This window comes from Electrophorus electricus, chromosome 14 (assembly GCF_013358815.1).
Source record: "Electrophorus electricus isolate fEleEle1 chromosome 14, fEleEle1.pri, whole genome shotgun sequence".
NCBI lineage: Eukaryota > Metazoa > Chordata > Actinopteri > Gymnotiformes > Gymnotidae > Electrophorus > Electrophorus electricus.
The window spans coordinates 17,495,627-17,519,145 of NC_049548.1; the positions used below are offsets into that span (position 1 = coordinate 17,495,627).

At 47.4% G+C, this 23,519-nt stretch overlaps 1 protein-coding gene across 2 annotated transcripts in view; it reads right to left on the reverse strand.

Annotated features, from left to right (window-relative positions):
• grid1b (glutamate receptor, ionotropic, delta 1b) overlaps positions 1–23,519 on the reverse strand; it is a 217,425-nt gene that overhangs the window by 36,739 nt on the left and 157,167 nt on the right. For both annotated transcript variants that reach the window (XM_035533704.1, XM_035533703.1), the window contains exon 5: positions 1,635–1,688. In XM_035533704.1, coding sequence (XP_035389597.1) covers positions 1,635–1,688 — 54 coding nt within the window. The remainder of the gene's footprint in view (positions 1–1,634; positions 1,689–23,519) is intronic.

Here is a 23,519-nt window from a genome sequence, read left to right on the forward strand (position 1 = left end):
CATAGTGCACCTCGTGCACCTCCCTGCGTATTTCACTACGTAGCCACTACAGTGAAGGGAACGCTGCAGTAGGAGCGCACCTCCAACTAGATGCCTTCTGCCCTAGGAAATGAAGCGCAGTTTGACCTCATGCCCTCCTTTGCATATTGACTTTTGTCCACTTGTTGCATTAAACAAATTGTGCAAATTATAACGTTAGACTCATCAAATAGGTTGCTGTCATATAAACCTTCCCTTCACAAGGGTGAAACACCATTTACAGAGAGAATGTCTTCAGGCGGTGTAGATAACGCACCATATAATGCTTTGAGAGAAGGAATTTGGCTTCGATTATATATTTAAAAAAAAAAAAATTAAGTACTTGAATTGTTCATTAAAAAATGTGAACGAGTCTGTCTGCAGCTGTATTTGAACGCATATGTATTTAAATTCATATACTGCTCAAGTCTATTAAATAAATTACATTAACTTAGTTTTGCCATTTCTTGCACCTAATCTACAGCAATAAAATAAATCTTTTAATGAGATAATGGTTCAACAATAATTCAGTTTCCTCAAAAGGCATTTTTTCTTTGATAATTATCATTATTTGTGTTTTTATTAATAATTAAATTATGAATGTTCTGTAATTCTCTCTCCCTTTGAATTCGCATGCTGTTTTTAGTGGCTGTTGTATGTGTCATTGGGCATGCTGGGTAATATCCCAAGGCCCTGACTGGCTGACCGTACTAGGGGTGGAGCCAGCTGGCGAGTCAAGATTAGTCCACGGCTGAATTGAGCACTGCATCCATTTCTTTGGTACAGTCCTCGAAAAGTGCGCTAAGCGAAGTGGAAGTTGATGGACTGAGCTGCTGACCTCACTGACACAGGCCAACTCTGTTCTGTTCTTGCTCTCTTCCGGGAGTATATGATCAGAGCCTTTGGTTGACTGACGCCAGCACATTTTACATGGCCTGTCAAACTTATCCTGTCCCCTCATTTCTCCCTGATATTGACATGGAGGAGACATTTGGTCATGCATTCACTGGTGATCAGGGGCATACATGGGAGGTGGGCATATTTAAAAAGAAAACACAGAATCAGTGTCACAAATTGAACCAACTCCGAAGCTCTTAAGAAATGCAAACTTCTCGGTGTACAAAGGATAAATCACTGAAATCTCTGATTTTTCTGGATAAAGCTCCTTTAAGAAGTAATTTCATAACGGTTCACAATCCCCTAAGCCTTCCAACCTCATTTTACATTTTAATTAGACACTGAAGGTGACCTATTGATGAAGGGCTCGAGAGGACTGCATACGTCGCACAGCCTACTGCTAAATACACAGATTCCTATTTTCTGAAAATTGATTGTGCCGCTGCAGGGACACACTTTCAGACTGAAAAATGACACAGGCCATCACACCTCAACCTAGTAAAAAAAGATACATCACGGGGTTATTTTTCCTCCGCACCAACAGTAGAATGATGAGTAGGGTGCACACACTGCAGCGGGCCTGCTCGTCTCACGTGTGCCGGCAACGCCGCACCGGGGGCATGTTTTTTCTTTTTTCTTTTATCTTTTCCTTGCCATTTTCTTGAAACAAAGAATCTATACTGCGTGATCTGCAACACAAGACAGGGAGAAGCACTTACCTCGTTCACAAACACCCAGTGGCTGTCCTTGGAGGCCAGGTTCGTTTCTACAGCCTGTGGAGAGACACACAGAGACAGAGTGGAGAATGAGTGAGCAGTCATTGAGGAAGAGGGAGCAACAGAATTCTCCCGAGGCCGCAGCCGGGCTCGCTTGGCCTGACCCGGCCCGGCCATGAGGCCCGGGGAGGAGAGAGGCCGTCATGTCTGCGTAGACCGTAGCGCAGCTGGTTCAGAGGACAAGCCCCTCTGCTTGGTTCATAGACATGCTGCGTTCATCAGGACGAGGGCGTTCTTTCCTGCACCCTTCACACGTGACATTTGCACAAAGGTCCGCTGCAAAGTTGGCGTGCGCTCTGCTATGAAGGAGCGCTTAAAGACAAAACCATGCCCATATAAGACATTTAAGTTCCAACTGATCCATGCAGTATGTCTAGGCATACAGGACTTCAAAGCCTCCCTCAGTCTTCTATAACCAGCGCTGAAACTATTGCGTCCATTCTCATGTGGCTTTTCCTCATGTTTAATGCACACATTCTGCCGTCAACACAGTATGGTTGCGTAGGAGATGCGTGTACGCCAAACATCAGCAGACCCAGTGGCCTGATGCACACCCATGGACTATGACCTGAGAGCATGTCCTGAGAGGGAGTCTTGAGAGTGAGTCCTGAGGAACATCTCCTGAGATTGCCCTGAGAGCAAGTCCTGAGAGCATGTGCTGAGATTGTCCTGAGAGCGAGTTCTAAGAGCGAGTCCTAAGACCGAGTCCTGAGAGTGAGTCCTGAGAGCGAGTCCTGAGAGCATGTCCTGAAGTAGGTGGGCTTGGCCAGATGGACTTCCTCTGTCTCATTTATTCTCCTTACATTAGATGTCATTACACATGTAAACAGTCACCGGGATATAGCTCTGCCTCTGAGCAAGTCCATTACTTAGAACCAGGGTGAACCAACCAGCCATGTTAATGAAACATTCAGTTAAAGGGCTGTGTTTCTATCATTGTTAAATCAGGCAATATTTTTGGGTGGTTAAAAATGTAGACTACATGTAAACCAGTGAAGAGTGTTTATGATATAATAGGTTGAATACACGTCCCATGAAATACTTGTCGTTATCGGCAGTGACAAGTCTATATTTTTGTTTATTTATAAGTGCTTTTTTGGTAAACTGAAATGCAGTGCTTGGGCGCAGTATGTGTAAAAGACAGTGTGTGGCTTGTGGAGTTGGATCAGAGATGTGTCCGTATGGATTCTTTCATCTGGGCCTTTATTAGCAAGGCGTTGCCTATCTCCAGTGAAGCCTGCAACCTCCATGGACATACACAAACAATGCAGAGCAAAATAATAACTTCTTGAAAGACTTTAGGACTACACTAAAGTGCCAGAACTCATGTAAAATTCATCATATATAACATCATAAGAACTTTGGGAATGATTTCCCGAAGTGTGCTTGCCATATCACAGCATCCATTACATCACTGGACCAAACAAACAAGAAAACAGGCAGGTAGGCGAACGAACAACCCAGGTAGTTTGTCCAGTCAAAAAAACAACCCAGGTAGTTTGTCCAGTTAAAAAAAACCAACTCAGGTAGTTTGGCCACCTCAATTCAAACCACGCTTTGCCAGGTGATTTTAAAGTCATGCGAACTTTAATGGGTAATATTCATAGCTGTATTCATATTATATGATCTACAAATGAATGCATGTACAGCTGTGAACAACAGACCAAAAAAACCCCAAAAAAACAAAAGGTTTTACTCATATACAGTGAACATTTCTGTGCATGTATCTATACACTCTGCTTTATTAGCGATTTCAGTTCGCCGGGATCCAATTACAATACCACAGCCTACATGGCCTGGTGCTATTATAGACTGTTCAAACACATTACAGAGCTAGTACTACGTCATGACACGTCACACTAACAGAGAGGGAAGGAGTCTGAGTATCTCCACTAGGCTGTTTTGGTTCTGCGATGGCGAGTTATGTTATAAGTAACCCTCTGCATTCGAACGCGTTCAAAATGTCCCAGTGATCTTCTGCCTCTTGCTTGATTCTCCTCCCGCTATCTACTGCGACTCAGGCCTTTCCAACATGAGCGCCTCTCCCTGCGTAGGCATACGCGGGAAAGTACGGCAGAAAGAAGACACTGTTGTTTAGGGTGGAATGCGTGGCTGCCTGCTGGGAGCTGATAGAGCCTCGACGCAGAGATCAGGCAAAGCAGGCAGCACGCGCTTGTTCCTTCGCTCCTGACACCAGCCTTGACACGTTTGTTCAGTTAGCTGTCTCCGCAATGCTGTCCATGTAGGGTTGCCCTCCTACACGCGACATCTCTCTCTCTCTCTCTCTCTCTCTCTCTCTCTCTATCTAGCTCATGTCCACGACATTTCCCTCCTGACAGCTGACTAATCTGATGGACTAATGCGTCAACTGCGAAGCCCTCGCATGGTTTGACATGGCTTGCGGAAAGGAGAGGCAGGGAGCGAATCAAAACGAGCGAGCCCCTACCCTGAGCAACACCCTGCCCCGCCCCCGCCCCACCCCGCCAAACTGACTCTCTGCAGCTCTCTGATTAGAGACCGGGCAGCAGAGTGGCTGCCAGTGCTTGTATAGTCCTCTCCACCTGTAGGCGAGGGGGCTGTGATTTTTGGAGTGTATGATAGGCGTAGGGGGCGGGAGGGTCTCTCAGAGGCCGCGGCATGAGCGCAGAAGATCCAAGAGCCACTAACGAGGTGGTGATTGGACCGTGACCCGGTTCCTTGAGCAGAAAGGCAGCGTGGGCCGGTGGAGGTCACCTGCTTTAAGCACAGGGCGCAAACACGGTTAGCGTAGCATTAACCCTGGAGCTTTGTGCGTGGGTTTTTACAAAGAGAGGTCAGCACTGCATGCTTCTCTCCCTCCCTCCGTCCTCCTGACCACATAAACTCCGAGGACTGAGCACAGAATCCCACCCCAGACAGGCAGCTCCTGCCCCAATACTCGTACCATAATTACTGCTACACAAGGGCTCCGGAAGGCACTGCAATGCAGGTATAAAAATAGTCCAATTAAAAGTCTCGCACTGCATCGCTGCGGAGACGGGGCCTGACAGGGAGAAACGGCAAAAAGAGCGAGTGACCCCTCCGAGCACAGTCATGACCATCAGATCACGAGTGCACAGCAAGCCACATGCCATCATATATGCGAAGGGGGAGGCGGCCCCGCTCTGCGTTTAACGTCTTTGCCTCGATTAACCATGATCACGCAATAATGTAGACATCATGCTGTCACTTGCCTCTCTTTATCAAAGCTCCCAGGAATTTGGTCAGTCATCTAAATAAAGCAAATTAATGAGCACTTAAAAGCTACGTTCGGGGATGCTCTGCTGTCGATGTCTTATTCTTGTTAGGGGGAGGCGGCAAGGGATCCGTCAGTTTAGATATACTCGAGGAAGGTGTGCGATGCAAATCCGGCATTAACTCGTAGCTATAATGGATTTCCTATGAATCTCGCACGTGGCAGGCAAGTGGATCATTCGCGCTGGGAACGACGTGAACCGAATGTTTCGTTTTTAAAGGTACCGGAGGATAGTAGAGACCCCACCCCTCGCCACATCGCACCGGTCATGAAAGATGCACGGATTCCCTCTGATGTTTGGATGGAGGGATTACGCAGACTCCCAAATATGGTCCTGTTGGGACTTCTCTCATCTTCAGCAATCCTGGGAGGGGTCAGCTGCCGGGGGGCAGTATCGAGGTGCAGTCTCATAGCAACTGAAATAAACCTTCTTTTTGTTGTTGTTGCTTTCTTATTTGGTTCGAAGTAAATTTATAAGATGTGATCTCCATCTCTGGCTTGTTTCAAGCCGTAGAGAAAAACGCAATTCGAATTCAAATTCAGATTCAAAATAACTGCTCCCAGGCTAACCCCCAGACTTAAATTAAGCCTTACAGTGTTACTACTGCTGGGTGAGATTTGGTATAAACAGAATGAGTCTTTGGTATGCCTTTGTTAAGGTGCAGTATAGATAGAGCAGATATATCAGTATAGAGGGCACTGTAGAGACATAATGCAATAGCAGAACGAAGCTCTTTGCATCCTATTTCACGGCTCAGGGTTTTGTTTTTTTTTGTTTTTTTGCTTTCTAAAGTTCTGAGTTAGTCATGGAATGGTAATGATGCTCAGTTCTCACAGAAGCAGCACCTGAGAAGTAGCAGTAATGTCAGGCCACAGCGGACAGCTGTGCCAGGCCCTGCCTTGTTATCGCGCTTCCTGTTTGATGAGAAGTGGCGCGCATTCGCCTTAATAAATCCGCGTATGCGCCACGGACGCCCCCGATCGAGTCCTCGCGAAAGAGTCGAAGTGGCCCATCTGCAGATGCCGCGGATCTGAATTCGATTTTCCCCACACTGCGTCTCCGGCGCCAGCTGGCACGATCCTGTCCAATTCTCAGCGGGACTTTGAAAAGTTACAGTAGGTCCCTGGTCGCTATGGTGACAGAGCACCGCTGCGGCGGTGGGGCTTTTTTTGCGGGCTGCGTCGGGCTGCGCGTGCCTCTGGGAGCGGTGCGTGTTTGCAAGATAGGGTTTCGAGACCTGCAGAGGTCTTTCCTGAAAGGTGGAGGTATAAACAAATCTCCATGATGGGAATATTGATCAACACCAGTGTCTTCTTGGGTGAGAGGATCCTTGAATTCAGCACAGGCACCACCGAACTACAGCGGGCAGCGGGTCACAGCAGTGGGTAGATCTCTGCGTCTGATTGGACAGTGCAGTCGGAGCCGCGGTGATCTCAGCTTCTGGTCGGACGGCATGGTTAACCCTGGAGCATCTGCGGAACCCACCGATACGGTGTTAGCGCACGAGCAGGGCTGTTCACGAGGGCCCCGGTCTCCCCCCTTCAGAAACAGACAGACACCAGAACTACCGCCAATCTCGTTACGCCAAAATCCCTGGAGTGGAATTAACTGTGTCGAACTAACACATACGATGTGCGTTTGAGTCCAAATGGGCACAGATAAACACTGTAAGAGTTCGCTCGACCCAGGAGACGTGGCTGTTCACTGGTGTTATTGTTAACACCACCCCCATCAGCACTGAGCGTCCAGTCCAGGAGATCCAGCCTACCAGCAGACCTTCATTTCCCAGAATGCTTGATCCTTTTAATACTCCCTGTATTCATCTTCCACATTAGCATAATGCTAATGAGCTTCAATACAAATGTCAGAGATGTATTAAAAATGTAGATATCATTGCAGTCTGGGTAAACACATGAGTTGTTTTTGAAGCCATTAGTTTTGCGTGTTACCAATAGTAAGATCGATATAAAGGTGACGTTTTGAAAACTGAACAATCTATGAAGATCCAGAAAGAGGGTGAACTCATTGTCTAGATGTTTTTTTTGTTTTTCTTTTCAAAACAAACAAAATATGTAGTACATTCTGTCTCTCTCTCTACACACACACACACACACACACACACACACACACACACACACACACAGACACACGCACACACACACACACACACACACACAAGGCAGGCCTCTGCCCAGACGTCTCTGGTGTCTACCTCTGTCTCGGGCAAGGGGCAGAGCCAAGAGCAGCCGGTGCATTCTAGGGTTGGCGTGTCTTGTCTGCGAGTGCTCGTTTCATTATGCTGTATAAGAACTTGTCTCGATGGCCCATATTTATTCCATCCTCACGTCTCATCTCAGACGTACAGTCAGCAGACACAGGTTGCACACAGCTGGCGGCAGGAGGTGCCATTTTAATATGCCTACAAGGAACATGATGTACTGCGAATAACAAAAAAAAAAAAAACTATCAGCATCTCACCTCGGCTGAAGGGAGTTATGGCATGGTGAACACACTCTCGGACTGTGCCTGCTTTACACACACACACACACACACACACACACACACACACACACACACACACACACACACACACACTCTAGGTTTATAACTGGCCTGTTTTACATGCACACACTCTGAGACCATACTCAGCATGTTTCACACACACACACACACACACACACACACACACACACACACACACACACTCTCGGACCATACCTGGCCAGTGTCACACACTCTGCAGTTGTTCTGATGTCCCCTGGAAACTGGAGGGCCACATTGTCAGCAAAGCGTGTGGAGACAGCTAAGGAGTTAAGTGGGCCGATTCCATCAGGCCATCGTTGGTGCAAACGCAGACTGTGATTAACAGTCTGTGATTAACAGTCTGTGATTAACAGTCTGTGATTAAGGCGACTGTGATTAAGATGACCCTACACTGCCACGCCCCTCCCTTGTTAACCGGTCCATGTGTCCCTTGTTAATGCGTGTATTTAAGGTTCTGTTTAGTCGGGCTGTTTCAGCTACCCTGTCCTGCGCTAAACCGTTTGGTCTGCGCTTTACGTTCTTGTGCTCTGTTATCGGCAAGTGTTCCTGGTGCTTTGGTTTCCTTTTACTTGTTGCGCGCCATAAAACGTCTGCGTTCGTCAAAACGACGGCCCACCTCCGAATCCAGCCCCGCCTCCCAATGTGATAACATCAAAGTTTGATAAATGTTTGATAAATATGAAGAGTGAGCAGCATGCTCTTCACAAAAATCTTCATGCCGTCAGGTCTGTGTGTGCCGGTACCGGGGTCAGTGCCCTCCGGCACCGGCACAGGCCAATCGGGGCAGCCACGCAATCACTGAGCCATCGGCAGTCACACGTCCACACCCATACCAGCTCTGACTCCGCCCTGATCTGCTGCGATTATCTTTGCAACCATCTTTTCTATGTGACGTCGGAAATGTTTACTTGATCAGGTGTTTGGCTCTCCTGTGGCTCACAAAACAGCGGATTTATAGCTGGAATCTTGGCCTGCAGTGGTCTAAGTCACAGGCTCTGACCCTACGCCCCAAGGGAAACAGAGGTGTAAATCTCAGCAGTGGGACATGAGGACTCCCGCGGCAGGTGTCAACGAGCCGCGAACGAGTCAAAACATCCCTCCTTTCTCCCAGCAACGGCACTTTCCACGTAGTCCCTAACAGCCAAGGAAACACCAGGCACATGCTGACCAACTTTTGCTAAACGTTCCTCCCCGGCCTCTCCCTACAGGGTCTCAAATTACCAAATTAAGTTACTCGCCAGGCCTTTTTTTTTTCCTGGAGGGACACGATCAGACCCTACGAGCCGCCTGCTGCCTGTGTGGTGTGGGCAGAAGTGACCTACTGCTGGTGGCCTGGACCCGCAGGGCTAGGCAAAAAGGCTGCTTAGTCCCAGTTAGCACACTGTCAGACTGACTGACGCAGCTCAGCGAATAAAGTCGCCCCCTAGGGCGGCGCCACGGAGCACAGCAGGACGACAGAAGGAGAGAGCACGACAGGACCGCCGCTAACGGACATGTCCAGACGGTCGCATGGGAGAGGGAAAGGGTCGATTGATTCGAGATCACCAAGTAAGGGACAGATGACAGATGAAAAGCTCACATTTAGCAAGGGCTTTGAAGATTAGCTCGAAATGCGACGAAACCGACACAGGCCACTCAGGAACGCAGCCTGCTCATGGCCGCCACGAGAGCAGAGCCCATCGGCAGAGCTTCTCAGAACTTCCAAACGGAAGATCAAGGGAAGATCAGCAGCATCGACACAGCCTTTCCGTTTTACACCTCGAGAAGAGAGCCGATCCATGGCCCCTCACCGCGTCCCTCGGCTTCGGTCTGGAGTGGGCAGCGCGAGTCTTGGTGAAGAGCAGGATAATGACGGCTAACTCACAACGCAAAGGCTGCTGACAGCACTTACCGTTCCTCTCCCACATAAAACGAATCAAGCCCTTTCAGCAGAGAATGAAGCAAGACGCACGAACATGAACATTATGCAGGAAAAAAAACCATCTAACAATATGCTGAACATAAATCGGCCGAAAGACTAACTTGGGCTGGCAAAACAAAAAAAAAGAATCTTTAAGCCCCTTGAAAAAACATGTTCACAACAATCAGGACTAGATTAAAAAGAGTTTCAAAAGCTCCCTAATGCTCACAAGATAATAGCCTTTTTGGGAGAATATGTAATACAGACAGCGTCATTACCAGGCCAGACGGCTGTTCAGAGGATAGAACTGCAACGCAACCGCCATACAAACGAGACACTAGATAAGAAAACGTAAAATGGACAAACAACATGGCACCGGAACGTGGTCATGCCATACAAAGAGAACACAGGCTACACGACCTTGCTGCTTGCCAGTCCAAGAAGGCTTTCCCGATGGACGCACATGCTAACGCTCTTGCCTGCTTCGCACAGTGTTTCAGAAGTCAGGCCTCTTTCACACCGCTTGGAGTACTCGGAAGGTACTGGAACAAATGCTCCACAGCTGAAATTCCAGGCCGTAATAAAGGATTAATCAGATATATTGTCTAGCTGCAGAGTAAATCAAAACAACATATCACTAGTAACCTGGGTTAATGAGTTAGGATATGACTCATTCATTTGGCCATTCAGAAACAGATGGTTCTTGTTCCATTATAAATGGCTAACAACAGGGAGCAAAATTTTCACTTTTTCTGCCCCTGAGACCAGGTGATATCGAGATAAATTGTTCATCTGAAGTCTTTCTTTAACAACCCTGGGAAGCAAATGCCCAATTTGGGGCTTTGCCTTTTGTCTGCCTCTACGAGGATCGATCGTTACGTGTTAATATTACAGCGTCTCCTACTGATTTTGCCCGCTGCGTTGGGAAGGAAGCAAAATGCTGGTCGAGCGCCAGAGGCGTGCCCCCCAGTCTCTGAAACAAGCTCCGCCCTGGTCGGAGAATGGGCTCGAGGAGAATAGTGACTGCGTGACGCAATTAGGAAGGATGGCCGTTTGACGCCGGGCCAGGCCGGGGCAGGGGGTGACCCCAAACGTACGAGCTCAAACGCCATATTGCCCTACCAGATGTGGGAGCAGGTCACGACCGGGATGCAGGAGAGATGATGCGATGAGGCAGACTCACAAGTGCAAGTTGCAGGGAGCATAAATGTCTCTGTCTGCATGAATCACTTCAGATCATTTCCACCAAGGGGAAAGCATATAATATTTGCATTTATTCGATAGAATTGGATGTACTGTCCATGGTAAATTAGACAAAGTATGCTTATTAGTGCTTCAGTAAAGCATTCACCCTAACTAACCCTAACCCTAGATCATCAAGTATGCGTGTTAACCCTTCAGTAAAGCAGTAACCCTCAGCTCCTATTGTTTAAATAATTGTTCAGTTTCACTTTATGGCAAATATATACCCTGATCCTGAAGGTTATTCCTTACAGATTTCATGGTGGTTCTATGGTTCTGATTCCACTCCAACAGGCCAGACCTTCAAAAGATGCTTGTTTCAATTACTGGTTATTGCTATTTGCCTGTGGATCACTGAGCATGAGTTTGAGGACGGTGGCGCAATCCAGTTCGACTTCCCACAGCCTTCCATTGTTCAGTTTTTCTGTTGGCTGTTGTTTGGACATTGCAACATGCATCTAAAACGCAAAGGAAAGGCTGTTTTGCTGACACAGTACACTAAAGCGCTAAAAGCTTTCCAGTAGTATGGATGGTGTCCATTCCTGAGAGTTGAGGGGTTAACTACACGCACTCACGCAAACTCAACTCTCCCTACCTGCCATGGACCAAGAAGCAGCCCCCCGTTGACAGCTAGACAGCCGATGCCACACCCCCCGAATATGCTCCATCGGTCTGACCGTCTGATCTCGCCGTGCGGGCGGAGCCTGCTCGCTGTCATCCTTTCTCATCGCCGGGCCTTTTCTTTGCCTTCCCTCGACGCGACTTCCGACGAATTTCGAGACAGTCAGCTGCCTATTCCGCGCTCTTCCCTTCACGCGCTTGTGTTCACTCATTTAACAGGAGCGATCTTATGAGTTCATATTTTCACGCCGGCGCCATTCAGGGTTATTTCCCTTGCAGGAAGATGGGCCACTTCAGCGTGCAAAGGCGCGTTCGGCGCGGGGAGCCAGAGGTGCAGGCACTGTGGCGAGCATTAATTTCCCCCTGGAAACCATTAAAGGAGTTTTGATCTGAAAGTTACGAGTCCTGGCATTTCATAAACTACAAATCACAGAGTCGAGAGAGTGAGAAAGAGAGAGAGAGAGAGAGATAGAGAGCGCACCCAGCCTACCAACCCTGATTGAATGCCTACTGAGGTGTTAAACTCAAGGGACAGAAATGAAGAGAGTGATGCAGGTGAGAGAGACAGAATGAAAGAGACAGAGAAGTAGAAAGAGAGAGAGATGAAGACTGACCTCAATTATAGTATGCAGATGGGAGAGACCTCACGGAACCCATACAAAGAAAGGTGGAGATCTGGACGTGCTCCGTGGGGAGCTTCATTCCAACACCGTAACAACACAGAGACGCACCGAAGGCCGTTCCCCAGTGGGGGGCGTCGTTTATTGCGCCTTCCCTGTACCTCTGGGTCTGTTTGCGGCTCTTGAAGACGGCTCTGATGCACAATACAGCAGCTTAAAAGCAGACCAGGGTGAAGGCTCGACGATTACATCCCGTAATGTGCACGCGGGTACCGATGAGAGGCAGTTAGATAATAGGCATCTGAAAATAGCGATTCCGAGAAGGACAATCTCCAGAGACTTGTCTGGGAGAGCGAAGATGGCATAATCGGGACCATTCTACAAAACTTTTGAGAGTGTGAAAAACACGAGAGCTTGTTGACCACAGGGGGAGAGGCGTTGCCAGGCTGACAAAAAAAAAAAAAAAACCCTCACAGATTGGACCTGTTTATATTCGGCAACACTGCATTTACGGCAAGAGTTGTCCGCCGAATGCCATGCAGAATGAACACAATGTGAGATCTGAACTCAAAACAATGATGTGTGTGTGTGTGTGTGTGTGTGTGTGTGTGTGTGTGTGTGTGTAATTCAGTTGCACTTGCAAAAAGATGATCCACCTTCTTTCTGAACTTTCTGATGGAAACTCAGTCCTCGACATGCCAGCCAATTCGCACCAAGTACTCTTTAACAGTGACTAAGCACATTCGCCCAGCAACACAGATGTGGCGCAGCTGTTCACACTTCTATGAACAGAAGCGTTCCACTGGCATGCCACTGCCCACAACTGCGATGACAACTCTGTAATTAAAATGCTCTCGGTGGGCTGCGAAACTAAGAGGCGGAATGTTTTCCCCTCTTAAAGCTCGACCGATAGCACGACCGGGTGCTGCAGACTCCGCGTTCAGCCACCTTAAAAAATTTTTTCCTACCCATCCACCATTGCTGTCGCAGTAATCAGGATGCCAAACTTTTAATCTCTTTCCACCTGTGGGATAATCAGTCACACAGATAAATACTGACATCTTTTGACACTGTGACTCATCATAGTAGTTTCTGTGTATCTTGCTCCACAGAAGCGAATTGGCACCTGGTTTAGGAGAGGCCTCCATAACGCACTTATTAAGAGTGGAGGCTGTATGATTGAATATAATGGGTCATTGATCCACGGACAACAAAGATGTGTGCGCATGTGTGTGTGTGTGTGTGTGTGTGTGTGTGTGTGTGTGTGTGTGTGTGTGTGCGCGCGCATGCGTGCGTGTGTGTTGTGTGTGTGTGTTTCGGTGTGGAAATAAGATGGGGCCAAACAATTCTTCTTCTTTTTGTTTAAGAACAAGAGGCAGAAACCACAGCAAATCCAAAACAACAACAAAGTGCGGAAGGCTGGCGTGACTGGCGTGTAGATACATGAACCAATTTCTGATTCCCCACTGAAATTAGACTCCCTCACCCTTTTATTGGCAAGCCTATTCAAAAAGCCTTCAAATTAACTACCTTCTCCACACATCAGCCGCTTTCTTCTCTTCTATACCTTCAAATTGCCTCTTTTTTTTTTAGCCAGCCCGCACAGCTTCTGTTTACACTTTGCCCGCTACTTTAGGGAAAAGTCCGGAGCTTCAATTTGCATGTACAAACAACTTGTTGTGATGTTCTATTAAAAAGGTGCAATGTAATTCAAAATGCTCCTTAGTACACATGCAGTCTTTACCTTTCTCAACTCCTCCGGGGTCTCATTACTGGAGTGATACAACTGTCTCTAACTTGCTACCTCAATTTCTCTCTCTCTTTCTCTCTCTCTCTCTCCCATCAATGTCAGTCTGCTTTCTGACCTGCAGAAACATGAGCACGGCTCCCGGAACAGCCGAGAGACAGAGAGAGAGAGAGAGAGAGAATGTGAGTGTGAGAATGAGCTGAAGAATACCAATTTTTTTTTATCTAATCCAGCTTTAATGATGCATTAAAGTGTAACTGAGCCGAGGCTGGAGTCGAGGTAGACTGAAACCCAGCTGTGGTGCTGGACTTGCTGGATTTGCCGCAGTTTCAATACGTCCTGAGTGAAACCTGTTTCATCTCCACCTGCATTGTTTTCTATAGTGCCCACACACACTTGATTGACAGGACGGACACCTCGTTCCTGACTCACCTCTACTACATATCGCCCCCCTCACGCATTCCTCCCTAATTGAAAATGCTCCTGTCACAAACCTTCAAGACTATGGGGCAGTCAGGTCAGAGGTACTAGAGAAGATGTCTCCAGTTAGCACTGGGGTACATTATTTGTTTTGATGTGTCCCGTCATAGCAACTTTCTAAAATCGGGATGCATAGACCGCACTTTGCACTTTCTGAGCACGTTCGAGTGCCTATTCACAGAAGGTATACCTGGCGATGGTTCGGTGCAGTTGTTCTCACTGGTAGGGGCTGGTGGAACTGTTTCAAGAGTTCCAAGTGTGTGTGTGTGTGCATTTTGAAGCAATCAAGCAAGAAAGTTTGAGTAGTTTTAGAGCACTTATGGTACATGATGCAGTTGGTGGACACTGATCTCTTCCTTAATTAAATCAATAACACTTCATATAGTGGTTTGTCATTTTTGTATTTAAACTGTATGTTAAAATTACAATGAAAGGTCTGAAGACTGAAGAACCACCGGGAGCTGAGATCTTGCCCCCAACATCTGTCATTTGATAACATAGATGAGAAACTACGTCGCCTCCCCTCTGCAACTTCAATTTAACCACCGCCCATAGCTGAAGAAACCTGACGAACTGTAATCCTCGAGCTGGGTGTGCAGAAAAGATGAGAATAGCCCAAACCACACGATACCTTACAGTTTGGCAGGGTAAACTAAGGCACTAAAGAGTGTGAACGACAATGGTGTGGGAAAACATGATTAAAGGTTCTATTTTGGACCACTTATTTCTCCATTAGCGTGATTAATGTGGCCCGGCTTGTGTCTCGGACCGGGCATTGGCGTGAAAAATGATGCAATTAGCTTTTTTGAATAGAGAAGGAAAACCCGTCTCGAGAGACACACACAGCGATGATGATGCACTCGATCCTCCTGCCTTTCATTTCACTCACTTACGGGGACTCTCCAACCACCCCAGGACGCGCCGCGTCCGCCGGTTCTAGCACCAGATTCGATCGCTTAGCGCAAGGAGTAGAAGCTCCAGGCTTTGTTTTGGGCATGGATATGATTCCCTGTTCTTTTCTTTTTTTCTACAGAATGGGACAGGAAGATCGTCAGAAGAGGTGTACGAGTAATGCGATCAAATCAGGCTCAATTCAGTGAATAAAAAAACCCAACGGGCCGTTGAAAATGAGGTGCGCTAACCCACCTTTTTTTGGACTATTTGAACATCAGTATGCAAATGGGATAGCTGCGATCTGAACGTGGACAGGCAAACAGAAATGTGCACAATTACCTTTTCGCTCCATTGCATGCACAGACACGGAACACACGCACCTTTCCAACACCTGACACGATGCTTTCTGCCACATTGCTAGTCCGTTTTGTGAGGGAACGAAGACTCATTTAAACGCAGTTGCTAAAAAAAAAACTAAAAAAAAAACCCTTCCAGAAGAGAGAATGCCTGCAGGCCCTCTTAATCAAAGTGGCACTGATAAGTATTACAGAATCAAACCCTTTATGTGTGGGGAGTGCCACAGGTGTGTTTACTAAAGCCAAAGAATAGAAAAGACAACAGAACCTAGACTCGCATAGCAAATTGCATACTGCGGTATATTCAATAACCAAATAGCACTAAATCACACACTTGTCACAACACTCTCATACACTCACACCTAGCCTGCTTTTTTACTTTTGGTGCATTTGTGCCCTGTACATACCAGGTAACTGGCAAAGATGTTTATATGAGCGATGCATCTCATGAGCAGTGCTGAATCATTTGCATTGGAGACATTATCGCCATTTCCCAAGCAAAGATAATGACGACGCTTTTAAAATCTTATTTTATAGGAGTTGTGAAATTAGAAGCTATCTTTCTGTCTTTGAGAGTAGGCATTAAATCCATTTACCCATTTTCCTGTTGTTCAATATGTAATGTCTTTCTGTTGCTGTTTGTTGGTTTTAAACATCAGAAAGTCCCCGCTTTGTTCTCTGTCTGCAGATGGCTTTTATGTGACTACGCCGGCCCCCTTGCTTTCCATTCAACTGTTTTCTAAAAGATTTAACTACTTAAATGGAAGCAACGCTTCAATTTTAAGAAGGACACTTTTAGCACATGTTAGTCACAGAGCTGGAGTACACACTTACCACAAACCTTATTAGAACCACTTATTTAGCTCTCATATCTAGCAAGTCTCTAATGACAGAACCTCTACCGGATTTGCTTCCCACCAGTACATCCAGCACCGTGTCAGTGTTACCGCGGTGTTGGGAGCAGTCCAGCACATGAACAAATATCTCATCTGCAGGGGAAGAGGGAGAAAGGTCCCTTAGAAACTGTGCAAGGCAAAGGATGGGTCACAGCCTGGAACTGCACACCCGTAAAACGCCCCTACCAGATAGACGGACTCGTCGCAGTAGCCAGTGAGTGCAGGTAAAGGTTTCCAAAGGCTAGGTTGTGGCTGCACGAAATATTTCATGCTTTTTCTATACAGACCAAAAATGAAGCATTTGAAGGCACTAGTGTCTGTGCAGTAATGTTTTATATCGAGTTTCACATTTCATTAATTCTTGTCAAACAAATCTTCCATTACACTGATTATGGTTACACTGTGAAATACTGCAAAGACCCCGAACCACATCCGCTAATTTGATTTTCTCTTCCTGAATCAACGGTGGGACAGGAGAAGATTCCTGGGGAAACGGTTTGCCGCCGCCATGCTGGAATTAATTTGCTGGGGAGCCGCGGAGTTACCGGAGCAGATAAGTGCAAGAATGTCTATGTCGGACCTTCTGTGCTGAGCCATCGTCAGGCGCAGGCTGCATGCCACCGCAAACTCTGGGAGCAAGTGCAGGGCTAACGGAGACCTGACAGATGTTTCTGCCCCTGTGTCCTGAGATGTAATTACGTGGGAATGCCTCATGCTACTTGTTAAGTGACTTTGTCCTTGCTTGTATAATGAAGAGTATCCGCCTGTCTTGGTAATTGGATTAACTGTAGCCTAAACACCTCCGCTGAAATGACTCTAAGATGAACATCACATGTGATTACTCGGGCTTTCACTCGGAACCGAATGAGGAAAGGTGGTCGTGATTCGGAAAAAACAAACAAACAAATGAGTGCGTACAGGGATGGATATAGAGCTTGTCCACTCTGACATGTGTCCTCAGGGAATCACGGCGTGTCCCACTCAGACAGCACGTAGTCTCCCAGGGCACGCTAGTCCCCTCACCGAGGCGAGTCTGCAGCACGGAGGCATTGATGCAGGGTGCCTCAGACGCAGATCTAAGCTGAATGGGCTCTATTTATATAGAGACATGACTCCTCTGAGACTCAGACGACAGCAAACCAGCCTCTCAGTCAAACAGGTGTGTGGGGGTGTTTACGTAGATATATATGTGTATACCTAGGTCAAGACAAGGTTACCGGTTGCCAGGTGATACGTGTGTCTGACAGCTCAGTGGTGCTGTGATGAAGTGCTGGATGGTGGGGGGGGGGGGGCGACATAAGAGAAATAAGAGAGGAAGAAAGAGCAGAAAACAAAGATGGAGAGAGAAAATAGAAGAGAGAGAAAGAGAGCAGAACATGGCGTAAGCTACGGGCTTGAAATATGGTGGCCCATCTGTTGTTCTCTCATTTCCGCTGAGGAGTTTTTTTTTCCCCTCTCATGCTTTCACCAGACGCACCGTCCACCAGGAAGAGTGATCGCCCCTTTCCGTACGCAGTTTTTCCCGCCCCATACATATTCACTAATGTTTACTGTTTCTTCCATGAAGGTGGCACCATTTCTCCAGCCCCTCTGGAGGCAGTAAATGCCAAGGATGCCATCTGGTAGCAGCTTCGGCCGCACTACGGATGACGCGTATCGGAAGCATCGGGGAAAACGATGACAAAGAAAACTGCGCCTCCCCGTTTTTCTGCCTCCTGGTGGAGGACGAGGCACCCACCCATGAGTGGAGCTAATCTAATCTAATCTAAAAGCAAATGAATGGAATGGCCAGTGCAAGTGGAGCTATCAGGAGGATACTGGAGCATCCAGGGGTGGGGGTTTTAGAAATCGGTAGAGGTAGAAACGAAAGCTCTGGCATTAGCTGTGGTAGAGACGTGAACTGGCATCACCTGCAAGATCCCTGACAATAGGAGACATTCCTTTTGTATGATCAGAGGGAGATACTGCAGTCAGTCATCTGTGTAACGGGATTAAGCAGATTATGTAGGGGAGAAAAGCCTGACGAACTGTAATCCTCAAGATGGGTGTGTAGAAAAGATGAGAACAAACGCAAAATTCCTTTCCTGTCTCTTTACTAGCAGGAACTCCAGTACTGACTAATGAACTGAGGAGAGGAACTCCAGTACTGACTAATGAACCACCAAGCTCCATGGCCAGACTTTTCAGTACCTATCACAGGTCAGATAAGTGGTAAACGTAGATCCTAAATTTGGCAGACAGCAGATATGGCACAAATCAGGACATAATACAATCAGATATTTAAACAGAACATAATACAATCAGATATTTAATCAGGACATAATACAATCAGATATTTAAACAGGACATAATACAATCAGATATTTAAACAGGACATAATACAATCAGATATTTAAACAGGGCAAGGAGAGAAAAATCAGACAGGGACTGGAGGTTCTTTGATGGCAAATAAAAAAACAGTATGAAGATTAATTATGCTTTGTGCCTCTGCCATTCAGGGTTATTAGAAACAAATGCTCTGTGATCTGCACTGGCCAGCTAAATACTACAAAAGCGTTCTGCCTCTGTGAGTTCAAAGTGGGTCAGATGGTGCCCAAGCAGTGCTTTGATCCCATACTCACACACACACACACACACACACACACACAGTCTGGGAGTTAGCAGCCAAAGTCTACCCATACTGCCTCGGTGGGGATGGAGCTGCTTCTGGGAAGTGTGTGTGTGTGGGGGGGGGGGGGGGGGTGTATTTGTTAATTGAGACGAGACAGGGAATATTTGTGGGAAAAAAAACAAAACAATTTGCCTATCGCAAGCCTGAGACTGGGATGCAGGCTCAGGGTGGCACCACCGAACCCGCCGAGAGCAGCAGCTGGATGATGTGCGCGTGAGCAGGCTTGAGGCAGAAGTGTCCTCCACTGACCCCCCTGTGCTCATCAACCACTGCGGTAGGACTGAGCTCACACACACCGAGAAGCCCAAACGGTTCCGCACAGGCAGAAAAAAAAGAACCTTCCAGAATAGTGAGCCGTAGGCATCCTCGATGGGCATTCCGAACAGCAGAGGAACCAGATTTACGTTCATTGTTGGACTATTTACCGTAAGTACCCAAGCACAAACAGCGTGCTTTATTCTGCAGTAAATGGGTCTTGTTGGGGTGTTGGGGTGATAAATAAAAATCCAGTCCTCCCTCATATTTAATGAACTAATCTTAAATATTTATATTAAGCATTCAGGAAGAGGAAAGGAGAACAACTATTCCCCAGACAGCACAGTCGGAGAGGAGCCCCTGGGCTTCATTAGACATCAAATATGTCACCTGTCACAAAATCTCATTTTAATACCGGGAAAGCACTCCAGTTTCAAATGGATGTTTCTCACACTGCCTCGATACTCCATCAATTTCAGCCCAGAGAAGCTCAGAGAGGAACTCAGGGGAAAGTGGAGGAGACCTGTCGTTTTCAGATTAGTCTGTGACTGCGCCGTTAGCCGTCTGTATCAGAAAGGGGCTGTTCTGGAATCAGCCGGTGGACGGAGCTCCGAGTCCCGAGCCTGGGTCTCGTCGAGGCCTAAGACGGAGCTCTTGAGCAAACAGCGCTCAAAGCCCGGAATGCCTGAGCTGTCGGTGGGCGCTTGAGGAGCTGCCTGCACCGGACAACACAAACGAACTGGGTGGGGATGGATGGAGTTGTGTGGAGCTGAGAGGAGCTGAGTGGAGCTGGGAAGAGCTTGGTGGAGCTGGGAGGATCTTGGCAGAGCCGGGTAGATCTGCGAGGAGCTGGGTGGAGCTGAGTGGAGCTGTTTGGAGGTGTGAGGAGCTTGGTGGAGATGGGAGGAGCTGGCTTGAGCTGGGTGGAGATGGGAGGAGCTCAGAGGAGCTGGTTTTCAGCACTTGGTCTCAATTTGAATAGACTCAGTGACAGTTAGACAGGAAGAGTGAGTCAAGTGTAATGGCTTTTAAATGAAGAAGAAAGAAGAGAAGAAGCCTAATTTAATTACGTCGGCATTTGAATGGCCAAAACGGTCATTTTGAATGTTTGGAAAATTTGAGATGTAATAGCTTTGACAAACCACCCATGTCTCCTGTTCTCTGACTTTTTAGTCTGAATATTTTAGTATGATATTGATATGAGAGCAGAATTAAGAAGCACAAACAATTTCGTAGTATTTCTACCTTAAAAGGCCATAGTGGTCATTTTGACCGTATACATTATTAAACGGCACCTTGCCTCCTCTTTTCTTGCTATTCCAGCAAGTCAGACGTTACCTTGGCAACAGATAGCCAGCACATTTCATCTGATTTACCTCAGAAAACATCCCATAAAAAACTGAAAAATTAATAATGATTCAACAACAATGCTACAACAACAAAACGTACCACTTTTTGCCATCTTATTGTAACAAATGTGTGTGTTTTAATTTATTCAGTATTATACAAAATATAAACATGTATGCTGTGGCCACTTGAGTCAGTTATGGAATCCTGGACGTTCAAGGCTTAAAGGTTTTATCTTATATATGATATATATAGCACATGTCAGTAGCTGTAATGGACAGATGTCTGTCTCAGACAGAAAATATACATTAGGTTGTCCTGGACTCTGGGTATGTGGTCCTGGGCACTGGTTATGTAGTTTGGGCACTGGTTTCATGGTCCTGGGCACTGGTTATGTAGTTCTGGGCACTGATTTCGTGGTTCTGAGAACTGGTTATGTAGTTCTGGGCACTGGTTATGTAGTTTTAGGCACTGGTTAGGTGCTGTTCCCCAAGCATGAGAGGTTTGATCCGAGATGGCACCATGCATGCTCAGCGCAGCCATGCCTGAATGTTCCAGCATCCCCCAGAGACCAGTGCACATGCTCTGGGAAAGCCTCACAGCCCTTTTACAGAGCGAAGGTCGGGTCAGCATGGGCTTCATAGAAGCTTCCCGGGGCTTTTTGCTCCCAAATGGACAGTGGATTAGCATTATTCAGGGAGACACAGCACAGAGTGGAGTAGGGAGCTGGGATCCCAGCCAGGAGATCATTCATCTCAGCTCCAGCAAAACCAAGCCATTCTCTCATTTACCAAGCCACTCTCTCTCTCTCTCTCTCTCTCTCTCTCTCTCTCTCTCTCTGTCTTACTCACACTCTCTCTTTCTCTTACTCTGCCTCTCTCTCACTTACTTTCCTACTCTCCCTCTATCTCAGCTAGCCTCAGCTCCAGCATAATCAGAACAATTCCCACTGGGTCCAGAAGGCGGCAGCGTTCGTGCTTCAGGGATCGGTGGCATTAGCGTGCTGCATGGTTCCCCTCTTGTTAAAGGGGTGGTGTGTCCTGCCTGGTTTTGCGCTGGCTTGCTCTCTGGCAAGTTGGAATGAAGCCCTGCGAGACCCAGGCTAGCCACGCCGCTGCTCACGCTAACTGCCTCAGCGTGGACTGGTTAAGTGAGCCTTCAGAAGATTCACCGGGGTGGTATCTTGCGTTCAGACACTGGTGCTTTCTCGGCATCCAGTGTAAATACAATCTAAATAAATGAATGATTCATTACGGTAACATCCGGACCGAGACGGGAGAGGTCGCGACCCGTGGCCCCGGGTGGCGTCTGCAGGGTGGGCAGCTTCCGCCCACAAGGTCAGCCCGCGCGTGCACAAGCGGCAGAAGTGTCAGGGCCAGAGGGGGCCGGCGAGGCGTGAAGGAGCCCGCTCTGCCTCTGACCGCCACAGCTCACATCATCTCTCCCAGCAAGGAGGCGGATGCAGGCTGGCCCCAACCAACACCCGCCCCCCCCCACCTTGCACTAACCAATCACACGCTACCCTCCCTGTACCCCAATCTCCCTGAAACCTATTCATAATATAATACCTACTGTATAATGTAATACGTGCAATGATGAATAAACAAAAAAGCTATAAATAAAAGAGGACGCACACCACTAAGAATATGAAAGTCCTCTTATCACAAGATGCCTTGGCATATGGAGTGTTTGTTATTATCATTCTAGATACCGTGCTAAGTAGGTTTTATCCCTGAGAAAACCAATTAAACAAGACCAACTAGCGCAATGAATGTTTATATATCGAGGCCTTTCGCTGGAGCTAGGAAGTGTGACAGCTTTGTCAGGCAGGTTGTGTGTGTGTGTCTGTGTGTGTGTGTGTGTGTGTGTGTGTGTGTGTGTGTGTGTGTGTGTGTGTGTGTGTGGGTGCACGCATGAGGGTCATTGACACGGAACAGGAAAGGGAGCACTCGGAATGCTGATGACTTCCCTGCATTAGTATTCCCTCTCCTGCCACGTGTTCTATAATGAAGACCTCTGGAGTGACCAGAGCACAAGCAACGGAAAATATTGGAATAGCAGGCGGAACCCCGAGCTCCCCGTTTGCCGGATCCCTCGTTCTCCAGATCACGCGCTCACACAGGAGCTGTGCAGGTGGGAACGCAAACGCGGTAATGAAAATACCAGAAAATGAATTGATTATAGACATGAAATAAAACAAAACCAAAAACAATGGGCAGATCGGTCCAACTTGCTTCCTCTCGCCAGTGCTTCCAGCACGAGCCCAGCTCATGAATCAGCAGGAGGCGACGTTCCAGGAAAGGTGTGAGTGAGGTGAGGTGAGTAAGATGGCGAACACGGTTTCTGGGGAAAAATGCAGAAGCCACGCCCTCCACCCTGAGCTGGGAAAAACCCCCTGTGGGCCATAGCGCCTTCCTGCAGAGATGCAATGCAGAAACTGGGTAGAACCCAGATTAGCAAGAAGGGAACATCTTGAAACGAGGCCGCCTGCTGGATTAGCTCTAATTCCTGCTGTCAAATTAACAGTCACTCACACCAAATATCGAACGAGCATTGTTGCTCTGGTCTGCCCATGGTTCGGTCCATTGAACGCCTCCGCTCATGGCAACACAAACGTACGGTACTTTAACAAGGCCCACGTAGCTTCTTCAACCTCGAACAACTGTACACTGCCTTTTTGCTGTGGGCTACCCGACCATTCGTAGATCGTGACTCATTCTACCTGTCGCCTACACTAAGAGCAGCTGTTTGGCTTGTGTTCCCCTGAGGAAATGCTCAGGCTCACAGCATCGGCTGCAGCTCGAGGATTCGACTTTGTGTTTTTCTTTTTTTTTTTTTTTTTTTTTTGCTTGCATTTCCCTGGATCTCTGCATCTCTGCCAACTGGAATGAAACATTTCACTGAATGGAATGCAAATGTCGCGATTAATGGTACTGACTTCATATACGTTTCCAGTGAGACACCACTAGATGCCCCTGGT